The 15965-nt window shown below is 43.0% G+C and overlaps 1 protein-coding gene across 3 annotated transcripts in view; it reads right to left on the minus strand.

The window, feature by feature from the left end:
- Nucleotides 1-8837: 8837 nt before the first annotated feature.
- Nucleotides 8838-15965, minus strand: part of CLIC4 (chloride intracellular channel 4) — a 60189-nt gene continuing 53061 nt past the window's right edge. For all 3 annotated transcript variants that reach the window (XM_044997679.1, XM_044997677.1, XM_044997678.1), the window contains exons 5-6: nucleotides 13874-14055; nucleotides 8838-12989 (exon numbers count right to left, since the gene is read on the minus strand). In XM_044997679.1, the coding sequence (XP_044853614.1) occupies nucleotides 12825-12989; nucleotides 13874-14055 (347 nt within the window). In that variant the 3' untranslated portion in view covers nucleotides 8838-12824. The remainder of the gene's footprint in view (nucleotides 12990-13873; nucleotides 14056-15965) is intronic.

Raw genomic sequence — 15965 nt, forward strand, 5'->3', positions numbered from 1 at the left:
CCTGGGTTCTATTCTCAGCTCTGGCTGGAGGTGACAGCACAAGCCGGGAACATCCCCTCTCCATGCCTCTTGTTTCAGCTCCATCTCTGTCCTGCCTGCATAGATTGCAAGTTCTCCAAAGCAGGGAGAGGGGGGAAGGATGATCAAGTCAAAGGGGCACCAGACAGGGACTCAAGAAACCAGAGGTCAGTTCCAGGCAGGATAACAGACTTCCCATGTGACCTTAGGCAAAGTCACCATACACCCCAAGTCACAAAATGGGGATAATATTCCATACCCCATGGGGCTTCTGTGCACGTGAAACCCCTCACTGACTGGAAGCTGCTCTGATACTGTAGTGATGAGGTCACAAGTACCCAGAGAGGTGTATGGACAGCACCTAGCAGAATCCAGGCTCAATCTGAGTTGGGATCTATAAATGCAATTGTTGCATAAATAACCACGAGCTTGGTGTAGGGATAGCTCATTGTGGCCATGACTAAAGACGCAGATAGCTTCATTTGAGTGCCAGGTTACACTGTAAACAAGGGGGTGCTAGGCTGGGTGCTGGAGACTGCGTTGTCGGGTTAGTTGAGATAAGTGGAAACCCCCTGAATTGATAAGCTTGAAATGTCGTTCGGGTGAGTACGAAAGCGATTGGTCGCTACATGAGCTCTACGACATCCAAACCAATTACGTTCAAGAAGAATAGATGTTAGTAGCTAGGGAAAAACGTATAAAAACCACGTAATGTGTGCTATGACTTGGAATTGTGGTTTCACCCCAAGTCTGGGCCTGGCCAGGGTAGGCCTAGAATTGTTCCATCCTAAAAAAGTCACCTGAGTGATGAGCTGGAGCTGAACTGAGTTTTTGGATCCCAAAGAACAGGATGAAGTGTTCTTCCAGAACTGGACAAGATGTTCTGGATAAACCACATGGAAAAGCTCTTGGAGGAACACTTGGGACCCTCATTGAAGCGGTCAGACTACTACTGAGCGGGAGTCCTACCTTGGCATTTCTAAGCAGAACAGTTTCCCACACTGATCCTCATTCTTGGGGCACACTATCTTCCCCCAGCCTGTGGCTTGGCACAAAGTTGCCAGACTTCTGCTGAGCAAAAGATGCGAGAAAACAGGGCTCCCATGAAGTGTGTCATTCAGGAAATTCGCTGGCAGCCAAACGAGTGTAGAGACCCATTGTGCATACACAATCCTTAGGGTGAAATGGATGCTGTGGAGACCTGTGTTCCAGGCTGGGTAGGGATTAGGCTCACAGCAATGATATAATAAAAATGGGAGCACGGCCTCAATTCCTACTTGACTGACACTGTGTCCCTCCACTAGAGGAAATATTCCCAGGCGTTATCCCTGCTGCTCCATCTTCCAATGGTGGCTTGGGCTGCTGGGCCTTTTACCCACCCCACCTGGTTTCCTCTGCTCTCCCTCTTGAAACGAAGGGATGAATAGGCCTCCCTTCTTGTTACTTGTTCTAGTCTGGCAGTGTGACCCAAGGCACCTTAAGAGTCAGGACTCTTGGGTCCTATTCCCAGCACTGAGGCTGACTGGGTAACCTTGGGCAAGGCACAGCACCCCTGTGCCTCAGTTTCCCCATATGCAAAATGGATACTCAACAGGTGGCCTTGGCTCCTGCTCCACTAACCTGTGGGGAGGCTGAGCATGAGAGGACATGTACAGGAATTTAAAATAAGGGGAGCCCAGCTCTCCCTCCTCCGCTCCCTGGTTTGGGTAAGCAGCACTCCCCTCTGGATCCCCATCTGGTCCTTAGCAGGTGCTGAGAGAGCTCATTGCTATTTCAGTCTTTAGCCACTGAGTGTGCATCACCCCATTTCACAGCAGATGAAAATGCACCAGACTGCCCCGTTGAAGTCAACAGAGCAAGGTGACGCAGAGGCAGTGGCAGAGCCCGGCCCAGAGGGCAGAGCGATACCTAGAGCAACCCCCAGCGTAGCTCTAAAGTTCAGCTCTTCCCAGCCCTGGTGGGCTCTAACCAGTCAGGACGTGTGCTAGCTTAAAGGCCTTTCACTCCTCTTTCACTGCGACTTCAGCTCATTACAAAATCCTTACTGCAGGAGATGTTAACAGTCAAAATTTACGGCTTAGAGTTTCCCGTTAACAGCCTTGGCTGGGGAAGCGCTGGAGAGGGATGAAAGCTGCGCCGGGCGAGCTGGATGTCAGATTAAGACTTCAAAGAATTCTAATATGTCGGCGACATTCTGATGCTCAGAACTGCCCCCCTGCAGCAGGGTAAACTGCCAGCAGGCGCCTCTCCCAGCAGAGAAACAAGCGTAACCATTTAGAGACCCAGCCAACTTAACACCTGCTTCACAGGATGGGGGGCAGGGGCTGTGTGTGTTACCAACCCCACCCCATCGGTCTCCCGCAGCTGCACTAAGAGGGAGAGGAGAGGTCTTTCCCCAATTCCTCCTTCAGTTAAGGTTAAATAATGGCTTTACCACAGGAAGACTCCTCCACCCAGTGCACGCAGAGCGGCATTATGCTCCCATTCACTCTGTCTTCACTGCAGAGTTCATTCGGGCTCTGCCCCAGATGCTAGCCCTAACCCCCTGCCTGTCCACCCACAAAACCCTCTCGCTCGAGTTTGGTGGCACTTTCAACCCAGGCGAGCCGGCCCGTACTGGCCACCTTACACATGGGCTGGTAACCCATGTACTTTTCAGCAAGGACAGAGGCTAAGCCACACAGTGCCGAACAGTCCACCAGTGCCTTCCCACAATTCCCTCTGGCTGCCCAGGACAGATGAGTTCTCCCACAATTCACTGGAAAAGAACCCAAGTGGCTCAGTTCTCTGCAGCCCAAAGCAGCCTGGGGGGTGCCCCAAGAAATCCTAGTGCTTCAAAGGGGCCAGTGCAGCTCTCACGAGGACAGTCAGGGATGGCTTTCCAGCATGGCTGCTTACAGCCAGGCAAAGGTAGTCTGGCTGCTGGGAGCGAACTCTGCAGTAAAGACCTACCCTAACTGAGCTACAGTGGGTGTCGCATGACTAGGTCCTTTGGATTGGAAGGTACAAAACCAGAGAGCTTCAGCAAACTCCGTTCCCATTACGTCAGCTACTTTGTGGTTTCAGTGTTGCCAGCTCTTGAGATTTCATCACAAATCTCAGTCTTTGCTGTTCTCTCTAAAGCCCTGCCTCCTGGAGTCATGTGAATACATGAAAAAATCTCCACCTTTAAAAAAAAAAGTTTCTAGCCCTAGTGGCAACAGAATAAAGCTGGAAAACATGAGCCCTTCATTGCTCCAAACACTAGAAAATGAATATAAAGAGCTCTGTTTTTTGTTTTGTTTTTTAAATTTCATGTTTTTTGACGGGTGTGACTCACAATTTTTGAATGCTTGGGGGCTGGCAACATTAACTCCATGAGTCAGCATGGTGCCATCATTAACAGCTGCCCATGAGTGCGCAAGGGGATAGGACACCAACCTAGGAGTGGAGCCAGCCAGGGCTAATTTGTACACATGCCGGGGTTAAGATTTTCAGAAGTGACTCATGACCTTAAAGGGCCTGATTGCAGAGGGAAGGTGCTCAGGAGTATCTGAATGTCAGGCTCCTTAGAGAAGTCTCAGACAAGGCACCCCCCCAGCCCCAAAAAATCAAATCACTTTGGAAACTCTGCCTTAATAAACACAGAGGACTCAAAGCAAAACCTCAATCACTATAAGAAACATTGTGCCTGGCAATTAAAACGAAGGAAGAGCTGACACGGCTGGCATGTGCTTGTCTAAATCCATTTCCCACACATACAAAACCAGGAGTCACAATGGCTTGCAGCCTTTTCCTGTATTGTGCCCCTGGGACCTTGAAAAGTGGCATCGGGGAGCTGGCAGGCCCAGGTTGTACCACTTCGCATGGAGCCTGCTCTGTGTGTTTTCAAGGCACATGACTAACGAGAGATGAGTTGCAAAATTCAATTGTGGATTTCACGCTCCAAAGCACAGGGGTTAAGACTGGATCGTTATGGGCCAGCTCAAATTCAGACCCAAACTGCAGAAGGGTGTGTGCATGGGGAGGTTGGCCCTGGCCTTTTGGTTTAGCCTTCTCTCTATTAACCTACTTTCTACTGGCATCCCTGGGCTGTAGAGAACTCTCCCCATTTTACAGCTGGGGAACGAGGGCACAGAGACGATGACAATTTGCCAAAGGCCACAGCACAGCAGTAACTGCAGCCCGATGGTTCGAGCTCCTGGTTCCAAACCCTCTGCTCATTGGATCCTATTGCCTCCAGCTCAATACTGTTCAAAGAGAGGCCAAGGTGCTTTTGCCTGGCATCACAGAGCAGCTGAAAGATGGAAAATCCATTGTGAGCTCCTTATGTGCAGCACAACAGGCAAATTTGGCAGAGGGTCTGCAAGGAGGAAGACGTTACGGGGGTCTAACGCATGGGGGAGCAACAGGGCCTGGACGCAGCTGAGCCACATGGCAAGGGCAAGGGTTTGGACTTCTGGGGATCAAAACCAGAAGTCAATTGGAGCTGTGCTCCACTTCCATGTTAAAGCATCATGCAGCAGGGACTACAAGGGCCATGCAGAGAGTGAGGCAGGTAAGGAGACAAACTGGAATTGCTCCATGAGAGAGAGACACTGAAGGTGTGGAGATAAACTACATAGCTATGCAGGCTGGAGCGTTGTCTACTTCTCACTGTAGAGGAGGAGGAGAAGTCAAGACTCCTCAGCACATACATTAAGGGCAAAATTAGTGATGGTTGAGATCCAGCTCCTAGTTGGTCTCATTGCTTGACTTTTGGTGGGAGCAGGCTGGGGGGGGTTGAACTAGAGCTGTGTCTACGCCTGGGCTGAGTTTCCCTCCTGATCCCTGTTGTCTGTTCCTGGGCAAGTCAGTCAATCCCCGTGGCTCACTTTCCCCTCCGTAAGATGGGGCTACCATTGCCTCACCCATCTCCCAGGGCGGTTCGCAGGTTAAGGTTCTGAGATGCTCAAACAGAAAGGATCAAGCCTGCTCCCTCGACATCAGATGCGGAAGGGACCCTGTCTCATGTAACCCATTGTTCCACTGAAGCATTATTCCCTACAGAACACCCTCAGTGTGTTTGGTAGAGTCTTGAGTGGCTCCACAGAAGCTTGTCACATTTCCCTTGATAACTTCACCATAGTCAAATCAACTTCACGTGACAGTAAAGTTTCCCATTCATTCACAATTCAACTTTGCCCCATGAATTCACAGTTAGGGACATAACACCATTAGTCTTTCTTCCCTCTCTGCCCTAGATGGAACAACACTCCTGAGCACTCTGGTTGCATGGAAGGAAAGGGACATTTCAATCAGTTTAACCTTCAAGCTCACTTACTGAACAATATTACTTTAACCAGGGCTTCTGTATGTGGAATCCTCAATTTAAAAACCTGACAAAAATCCTTCTCCTGGTCCTGCCAAGCCCTCTGTCTTAGTAATCAAAAGAGCTGAAATGTCCCCTGGCATCCACTTTATTAATTCAGTTGGTTTTGAAGTTCTCATGTTTGATCTTGGTCTTTTAACAACTTTTTTCATCTCTCTGTCCAGCAGGAAGAACACAGCAGCTCTTCTCCTGATTCAAAGAATCATGAGCTCTCTTTTCTCCAGCCCTGGAATGCATCCAGCATCAGTCGAGAGAGCTCGTCAAAAATGTAGCCAGACCAAGTGCTGTAAATCTACTGCAAGAAAGTTCCACTTAGTTGCATATCCCACATTACTTGTTTGTGCGTTGTGGGGACAGACTAGGACCTGAGGCCTCAATTTCAGAAAAGTGCCCAGCACATTGCCTCCAAAAACCAGGCCCCTTTAAGGTATCTGAAATTGGGCCCTCAAAAGTCACGGTTTACTTTTGGTAAACTTGACTACCAGCCCAGATTGACAGCATAGGTAATTCTAGCCTGCACATTCACTCTAAAGCATCCCAAATCACTTCAATGCTCTTTCTATCTAGACACACAGGCGTGTGTACGCACACGCACACACCTACCGAAATGCAAGTGAACAGCCAGGGCATAGCAAATTACAAAACGAAGGGGGAAGTATGAGGAAGGAGGTTCTGGCCAGGATACCAAACTAAAGCCCTTTGCTCTTCTGAAAAGTGGCCCCATGTCCTCTGGCATTTGTAGAGCAGTCTGGACTACTTTGCACTTAAAGATCTCAGTTGAAAGTCTTTCCCATCATCTAACCTAGCCAAGTTTTATTTCACTTGGAAAGTGGGGCTGTGTTAGTCAGGCCAAGCTCCCGTCCTCTGGTTCCAGAGAGCATGTCATGCCTGATACTTTGGACATCTAAACCATCCCCTTTGTTAGGCATGGATTTTTACCTACCTTTAAGGGCAGCCTGAGTGCTCAGGAGGATATGGGATGCCTTTCTGGAGCTGGAGAAAATAGCCTCTTGCAGCACTGATTGAGCATCACTGTCCTAGAGCCTTTGAACCTACCTACATGTGTCCATTGATTTTATGACTGACCTGAATATTGAAATAAACCTCAAAAATTGAACACAAAACTCTTCCTGACCCATTCTTGGCCACCCTCTGAGCAAATGAGGCAAACTAGCTAAAAAAGTGGGTTCCTTAGTCTTCCACCAGGGCGCAGCTTGCAGACATTGGCAGGGTGTCCTGGCCCAGTTCGCTACTGTATTTTACTGCTGCTTATAAGGGAGTTCAGTGAAGGAGGAAGTAATTAGGAAATTGTTTCTGGAATTTCCATAGCCCAATTATTACAGCAGCTTTCAGCTATTAGTATATTTGAACCTCTCTGCTATAAAAACCTGGAGCCCTATTAAATGTACTAATTGCTAAAGGAATGAACCAAGACAACTCCGGATTTTAAACATATATATATAAAAAAATGTAGTAGCCCTAGGTAAAAATGAAACCATTTTAACAGCTCATAGAAATAAACTAACACTGTTCAGCAAAAACTTCACATAAGTTGATTAGCCCCCAAAAGAATATTTCCACACAAGAGACTGGCTTTCAAGGCTAGTGCCAAGACAAGCCCAGCCATTGTGTGCAACTTCAAGGGGAACCAATATTCCAACAGAACCAGATCTCTCCTTGGCCAAATACCAATGGCTAGCGGCCGGCTCAGCATGGGTCATTATGAACAGGATGAAGTAGAAAAGAGAGGAATGAGAAGAGGGCAATTCAAGCATACTTCGGTCCTGGCCCTTCCCACTGGCAAAAATGCAGCAACACTTGCAATCGTCATTGGCAAAACTCCAATTGACTTCACTGGGAGCAGGGCCACATCCTTAGAGACTAGCCTGAGTTGCAAAGTTCGGCCCCAAACTTGTCCAAAGTTCAAGGATGTTGGATCAGGACCACCACTGAAACCAACATAGGGGGAATGCTGTGGTCAGGGGTCATGTGTGACAGCATCTGAGCCCAACCGGCCAGTTTTTTCTGGCTGGGACACCCAGCCAGGATTATGTGCACTAAGAATCTAGGCACCCGTTTTTAAAGCATCTTAAAAGCAGAGTTTAGAGAAATGGAGGAGATTGTTAAATAAAGAGCAGTTCAATAGACTTACTGCAGCAAATAGCACTAAGCAAACAAGCTCATCACCTATCCTTTACATATTGCCTGGTGCGGGCAGAAGTCTTCTGTTCTACCCCCCAGATTCCTTGTTGTTTCCCTTCAATCTGCTCTCCAGATTTGCAAGGCAGCATTATGTCCCGCTTAGATTTCAAGAAAGCGCTGGAATTTGGTAATGTGCAAGATGACTGGATCTTTTTATGGCAAAAATCAGGCTCTCTCTGATCTCCCACAAACGCCAAAGGATCTGGAGTTAGTTACACATTCTGATGGGAGGGACTGCATCCTTTGTTGAATGCCTCAAAATAACAGGCAGTAAACTCTCTGTTCTGGATTACTACATTCTAGACCTGCAATCAGTCCACCTATCCACAGTGAAGTAGATGAGTGTTGATGATGTAATCTTAGCATGGGTTTAGCCTCCAAATTCTTTCAGAGAGCAGCCTTGGTATTTTAGAACGCAAACTACATCATCCAAGGCTGTAACAGTCTCTCATTTGGCATGCTGAGTGTAGGTGACTGCATCCTGGAGCACATTCTCCAGAACACAAATCTCCTTGTAAATCAAATGTGAGATCTACTTCACACCCCCAAGGTGAACCAGATGATGAATAGCTGGCTTAGCAATGCCCTGGATATTCTTAGAACCTTCCTATGGAAACTGATGACTTAACTGGGTCTTGACAGGTTAGAGAGCAAAGATGGAAGTTTTCAGGCTGAAACATTGCTAAGCAGAAGTCCTGAGAGGTGTGTGGCTGAAACTCAGAACCGAAGTATCCCAACTTGGGAGCCTAACTCTTTTCTGTTAGAAAGTATCAGTTAAGTCCTCCACAGTTGAGATTGAAATTTTTTGTTGGAACATGATGAACAATGGCTTTTCAACAAAAACATTTTCATGGGAAATTTGACTTTTTAAAAAAAGAAAACTGCAAAGTTAAAGTTTCTTTTTTGGTAAAATGTTTTGGTCTTCAATTTTTGAAAACCAATGTTTTTTTAAAAAATAAATCCCCAAGTTCTCTATCAAGAGATTTGCCACAGAAAATATTGAATGATCATTTTTAAAAAGTTACTTGTGGAAAAAATTGGCATTTTAAACTCATTCTAGTCAACACTCCTGCAGAGTGGGTAAATATATCTAGTTACCAAAGTTAAATGCAACTAGAGGTCACAAGGCCAATGGCAAAACTGGGAATTGTATGCCCTATCACTGGCTTTAACTGTCAGACAATAAAAATTGTGTATACAGTAGTGCATCACAACACACCATCTTGAATTGTCAGATATGTGCGCACACAAAAACATCAAGATCTGCTTGGTAGTGAAAATATAATTTTATTTTTAGCTGCCAGCAATATACTGGTATATCTGTAAAAGATGATCCAGAAAGTGAAAGACATAAGCATACTACAATAAACTGTATGGACGTGTCAAGTATTTCTGCATACCACACTCCAATTCCAGATGTCCAGTTCTGGGTGTTTGCATCTCACCCAACTTCATCCCACCCACATACAAAAGGCAAGAATTAGTGTCACAAGCTAAGTGGGCTGACTTGGGATAGATAAAGTTTTGTTCCAAAGATTCTCATTTAACACGTTCAAATCATTATCTGAATGGCAGAGTTCTTAGCCTCTGTGTTCTACATGGAGATAGATATCGTGGGTTTGGCTAAACACAGTCAGTTTTCTTCACGTGTCTGTTCCTTTGATATGAAAAGCTAATTTGCTTCCTTAGCACAGAAAGTTGATTTAATCTTTTTTCTTATCAAGGAACTGCACACAATTCTTTTCAATCAGTTTAGACAGACCCGTTCCAGAAAATTACCAATTTTATGGGAAAAATATAATTATGCAACTACACGGCTGCAGTAGTCCATGTGGGACTTTGAGTGCCAGAGAAAAAAAACACACACAGGAAATGTTTGGAGTGCATGAAATCATTTCAAGGGTTCACATGCATCCCGCTCAAACAGTTTTGCACATGTAGGAAGTCTTTTCCAGAAAGGAAAACTTTGTTTAAAAACCAAATTTGTGTGTATACCTTGTTCTCCAGTCAAAGTGAGAGGGAATGGGGACAGGGAGTTTCCCATTAATAAGGGTTACTGTAAGTGCTGGTCATTGGAGTCAGACTGAAGTCCTCTTTCTATAGTATACATATAGCACAGATGGCTAATCCCACCACACGCCACTCTGCCTATGCCCTGTGGTTCTGACCCGGAGGGACTACCTGTAGAGGTGAAAGATGTTCAGTCTCTACTAAGTTGTTGGCATCCTCAGCACAGAGGCCAAGAAGTGGGACAGCTATAATGATGCAATGCAACGCAGATACCCGTCCCCTAGGAAGTCAGAAAGAGAGCAATGCATTTCGCAGAGATCAGCAAGCAGCCACCACATGGCATATCCCCTTTCAGTTACTAACCAACCAGAGCCTCATTTGAGCTATGACTAGAAGGGAAAAGCTCGTTCTTTTAGTTGCCGTCCATTCTGACACTCGATAGCTCATTATATTGAGACAAGAAATACATCAATGGGTGCCAAAGACAGCAAGAGCTTTAACTTGGTTCCCAAGCTTTTAACTGTGTCAGCCATTAAAATATGACTTAGTTGTAGCATATTATATTCAACATTCATGTTTTGAGGATGATAATTAAGAGATTATTGAAGGGAAATTACAAAGCATCTATGGTTTATACTAGACTACAGGCCTGATATTTTAACAAAGGAAGCGTGTATATGCCTGGTTTGTGGGCAGTTACCAAATTTGTACACTCAGTTGTGGTCACTGTATATACAAATGATTAGTTATGATCACGCGCATCCACAGTTACCCAGCACACAATCTGTGTGCATACTGGGTGCCTAATCCCTTCCAGGGTTGTGCAGAGCACAAGATTAACAACAAAAATTGGGCCTGATCACTAATTAAAAAACAACTCCAAAGGGCCATCCGGATCTAAATTTAATGTAGATTATTAATTTCAATTGACTAAGCCATACCCAAAAGTAAACGGATTCCTATATTCCATTTTTAGTTGAGCATTTTAAGCTATACAAAAGGCAAAAAGCACCAAACCAATAAACTTCCATTGTCACTCTCCATGTGTTATTAACTAAACAAAACCATGTTTTAATCTGACAAAAAATGAAATAATTCCTCTCTCTTGATGTAACACTGGCAACTATTAAACCCCTAAAGGAGTTTTTTACTGCTAGACAAACTTTATTCATGGTGTGAATGGGCCTTTAGGATACAGTGAATATAAAAAGGCTACAGATCATTTTTAACCAGGCTGCTCTGTAGATTTTCCTTTCAGTTCCTGAACACCTCTGCAATAAATCATAACAGGGTTTGATTATAAGTGTATCAATTGCTGTCTTTTCAAAGACATAACAATTGAGAGTTGTTACAATAATGGAATTCTAGACCTAAGAAGGCAAGACAAAGGCACCACAAGCCACGAATACAAACATGGAGTACTCTATTACTTATTTCAAGCTAACTTTATGGATATATGAAGTAGCAAAAGCAGGATGCTTAGAAAGTAGTGCTGTTTTTCATAAAACTAGTGCTTACCAAAACATTAGTGTATAAAAGTGTGTTTCTGTGAGCATTTTCGTGTTATTGCAGTAGGTTTAATATCGGAAAAACAACCTACAAGGAATAGCACTTTCCAGACTTCTAAAATCAGTTAAATATAAAAAAAGTATCATTACAAAAAATAGGTTAATGCTCTTTGGATTAGGGTTTGATGGCCTCTAAAATAACCTACTAATTTATTTCAATGCATGAAAACCTTGCCTTTTTGTATTAAACAAGAAAACTATTCCCTGGTTTAGAAATATTTGAAAATTGCTTCTAAAAAAATTGCAGTGCTATTCCTCAGTGTTGCTGCAGAAAACCTAAATGTAGAGTAGTGCAATGATTACGGTTATGCAAAATTGCCATCCAAGTATGTAGACAAGTGACACTCAGGGGAAAAGTTAATTCCTAGAAAGGCTGGCACTTCAGAGCATTATTTTTAAAGAGAAAACAAGAAAGGGCTTTTCTTTTAGAAAAATGCATATTGTACGTTAAGGCAAATATTCTCTTTTAAAGGTCACTTACACATGCTTCAGAAAAAATATCTTTAAAAAATTCTCAGCAAGATTTCTACTCTAGTTGCTGTGTGTCAGTCTTGCATTGCTAATCATTGCACTCCTAGCTATCATATACAGTAGCTATTTGTCAACTAGAACCCTAAAGTTTACATGTACATTGTTTACAACAGCACAGTTTTCCTAAATAAATGTTACTAAAATGACTTACACAGAACAAAGGCTCTTTACTACCAAAAAAGCAGCCACTTGCAGTTCTTAAAATGAACCAATGGTGGGTGTCTAGCTCTTTTGGTTTCTTCATGATGCACCATCAAAATGACCTTCTGCTAACTGTTTATCTGGTCTGACCCAAAACTCAGTTCAGACAGCACTGTTTGTTTTTTAACCCACCAACCATTACTAGTGCTCATTGGGCTCCAGAAGGCCCAGACCTAAACACTTTCTCTGAGAGGCCCTTAAACAAAATTCAGACCAAGATCCCAACTCTCAGTTTGGGGCATTCATATCTGGGTCTGCGGTGGCCATATATATATTTTTTGGGGGGCGGGGGGGGGGGGAGAGTGTTTGTAATCCAACCGTTATTTAACAGTATTTTTTTCCTTCTTTTTTTAAAAAAAAATATATTGCCAAGTATTCTGCAAAAGGCTTTTTTGGAAATAAGATCCTTTGGTATACGGCTGGGATAGACAAGCAGGTACAGATCAGTATGTTGTAGATAACTATTTTATCCTACATGCAGACCTTTAAGAAGTAGTAAATTCCAAAATACATAAATATTTCTTGTACCATATACCAAGAGAATATTGTGGACCAATTAGTGAATTTCAAGAGTGTCTACACAGAAATGGACCAAATGTTTGCAAATTTTAGCTATAGGTAATAGATAAAAGAAAAGGAGTGGAGGAAAATAACCCTTTATGCTGGGGTGCCTAGGGTACCCCAATGCAACATTAAACACAAACTGTATTAATGATACATATTTGCTTCTTCATATTTGCTGCTAAAGAGGGTAAAGAAAAACAAGCCTCATTACTCCTGTTTTGCAAATTTTAGGTTATTACTGTACCTGCTCTATCCAACGTAACATTGAATAACTGCAAATTCATGCAAAATACACTTATTTTATATGCAAAAGAGCAGTCTGTTAGGAGAAGCATTCTGTTATGGAATATGTGAGAAGTCATCTCTTTTGCAAGTGCTGTTTAATTAGTGAGTCTCTTGGCTACATCGCTGTAAGCTATTTCAATCTCTTTGTCTCCGGGACAAGTATTGGTGAATTCATCCCTGCTATAGGCATTGGTCAGGTATCTCCAAATCCCTCCCATTTCCTTGGGAATATCAAAATTGCGATATTTTTTGGCAACCACCTAGAACAAAAAAAAAAGAAATATGCAATGACTACTTCATGTCCTTTATGTTACATCAATTCTTGCATTCTTTGTCACACTAACCTCACAGAGTATAAACCCTACAATGTAACTTCCATTAAAGATCAAAATCAGTAGATCTTGCCCTTCTGGTATGTATGCGGACCCGGTGGTACACTATATACTTCAGTTTATCCGAAGACAATGAGCAAACTAGTACTACAGATTAACTAGTACTACAACCAGGCATATACATTTAACCTAGTCTCCATGTGCAGTGTGAGACTGCCTAGAACAGTGCAAGAGAAGGGGAACAGAAGTCAGACCATGGTAATAAAGAAAAATCTTCATTTTTGCAGAGTTATCCTCTCCCATCACCTAGATATTTCAGGTGTGTCTAACTTGTCCTCTGGTCCTATATTTGGCATTGTGCAATTTACTTGTATTACTAAGGACATTTTCTATACAGATAGAAAAAACATGCTTAATGAAACATGGAAAAACTGTAGTCATATGGTTCTTTCTTCTTAAAGTCTCATGACTGCCTTGTTTCTACAGCGCATTAAAACCTGGCTTGACTTGAGCCATAAATCCTTGTATCCTAGTTATCTATTAGGTCTCACTGTAACTAGGGTAGGCACAGAAGTTTCACAGACATTTCAAGAATCTTTCATTAAATTATTAGGCAATGCTGTTAATATTGTGGTTACACTTAACAAGGACATATGTACTGAGCCTTATTTACCAAGTTAATTGCAATGGGATGGGATCCAAGACCTTGTACATTTTTTCTAACTTTTACTTCTATTATTTTGTAGTATATTATATCCACTATAAGAAATGTAACTGAAATGACTGTGGTCCCTCCCAATAAAATCATTTACCTTGACAATGTGTAGTTTAGGTAGCAGATTGCAGTCTGCCAACGTCATCTCATTGCCATCCAGAAACTTGCGGGTAGAAACTGTGATATCCTCCATGCTGTTCTCATCTATCTCATCAGGGAGAGGAGTGTTCAGATACTCATCCAGTTTCTGCAGTGTTTTCAAGAGGCTACGTTCCAAAGCTGCAGGAAAGGAATACAGGTTTATACGAGAACAATAAAGAGGAAGGAAAGAAAGCCACAAAGCAGTATTCAAAGAGTTATCAATCTATTTGCTATTGATATCTATACAGGAAGCACATCTGGTTCTTGTATCCTCTTCCTGATGCAATGTAATGCAAGAGAATTCACCAAGCTTAAAGCACCTCAGTAATGCACTGAGAAGGGATTAGTTTATAGACAATCTTTTTTACAATTCATGTTTTAAGAAAAGTATGAATTCAGAACTTGTATATTAAGTGGAAAGAAGTGCATCTCTACAAAATTCCAATCTATCTCCAGATTTTTGTTTTTTCCTCATCTCCTTGTACCTACTGTAGTACATCAGATGCACTTTATAATAGTTACTTGGCACACATGTAGCCTTATATACCACTAAGGCTGCTAACATGAATTTGCATTGCTGTGATACCCATGGCAGTGCCAAAACACTGAAAGACATTCAGTCTCCTTTGCCACGGCTATTATGGCAAAGTCACTCTTAGAGCAGTTTTAGTGGTAGCTGGTAGCATTATACACTGAATTGAAATCTGTGCTACCTACCAAAACAGGACAAACTGAAGTTTAATCTTAGGTCTTGTCTACATGGAAACAGGCACAGAAATAACTAAATCAGCTGTAATTCACACCTTCAGCACATGTCTGTGTGGATGCACTTATTCTGGAATAAGAGAACCCTACATCAGAATAGGGCTCTCTTATTCCAGAACAAGTGCATCCACGCAGATATAGGCCTGGTCTACACGAGGGGGGTGGGGGGGTGATGTAAGATACGCAACTTCAGCTACGAGAACAGCTCCCCCGTTGACTCCGCTTCCGCCTCTCACCCTGGTGGAGTTCTGGAGTCGACGGGGAGCGCGTTCGGGAATTGATTTATCGCGTCTAGACGAGATGCGATAAATCGATCCCTGATAGATCGATCGCTACCTGCCGATCTGGCAGGTAGTGTGGACGCACCTATACACTCAAGTAACTGAAGGTGTAAATTAACAGCTCATTTAGTTATTTCAGTGATCGTTTCCATGGAGACAAACTCTTAGCTCTTCCTTGTTTTTGTCAACTTGACATAACTTAAAGTCATTAAAATATACCGTGTAAGGGCTTATTGCTATCTAAGGTCTGGTTTAAATATAAGCTTGCACCAGTTTAGTTAAAATCACTAGGTGGGCACTTATTTGCCATTTAAGAATGGCTTATGTCATTTTATCTTAAATCTGTTCCTAACTGAAATAAGTCTCACAAGATTTGCTCTGATTTAACTAAATCAGAATCATACAAACATGGGACTGGAAGAGACCTCAATAGGTCATCTAGTCCAGTTCCCTTGAACTGAGGCAGGACTAAGTATAATCTAGACTGTCTCTGGCAAATGTTTGACTAATCTGTTCTTTAAAACCTCCACTGAAGGAGATTCCACAACTTCCTTAAGTGATTTGTTTCAGTGCTTAACTACCCTTCGCATTAGGAAGATTTTCCTAATGTCCAACCTAAATCTCCCTTGATGCAATTTAAGGCCATTACTTCTTAGTTAAGGAGAACATTTATCAGTGTCCTCTTTCTAACAACATTTTATGTATTTGAAGATTATTTTCATGTCCCCCACCATCACCCAAGTCTTCTCTTCTCCAGACTAAAGAAATCCAATTTTTTCATTTTCTTCATAGGTCATGTTTTCTAGAGGTTTAATCTTTTTTTTTTTCTCTCCTCTGGACTTCCTCCAATTTGTCCACATCTTTTCTGAAGCGTGGTGTCCAGAACTGGACACAATACTCCAGTTGAGGGCCTATCAGCACTGAGAAGAGCAGAATTATTTCTCAGATCTTGCTTATAATTCTCCTACTTATACAGGCCAGAATGACGTTCACTTTCTTTGC

This window comes from Mauremys mutica, chromosome 23 (genome assembly GCF_020497125.1).
Source record: "Mauremys mutica isolate MM-2020 ecotype Southern chromosome 23, ASM2049712v1, whole genome shotgun sequence".
Classification (NCBI taxonomy): Eukaryota; Metazoa; Chordata; order Testudines; family Geoemydidae; genus Mauremys; species Mauremys mutica.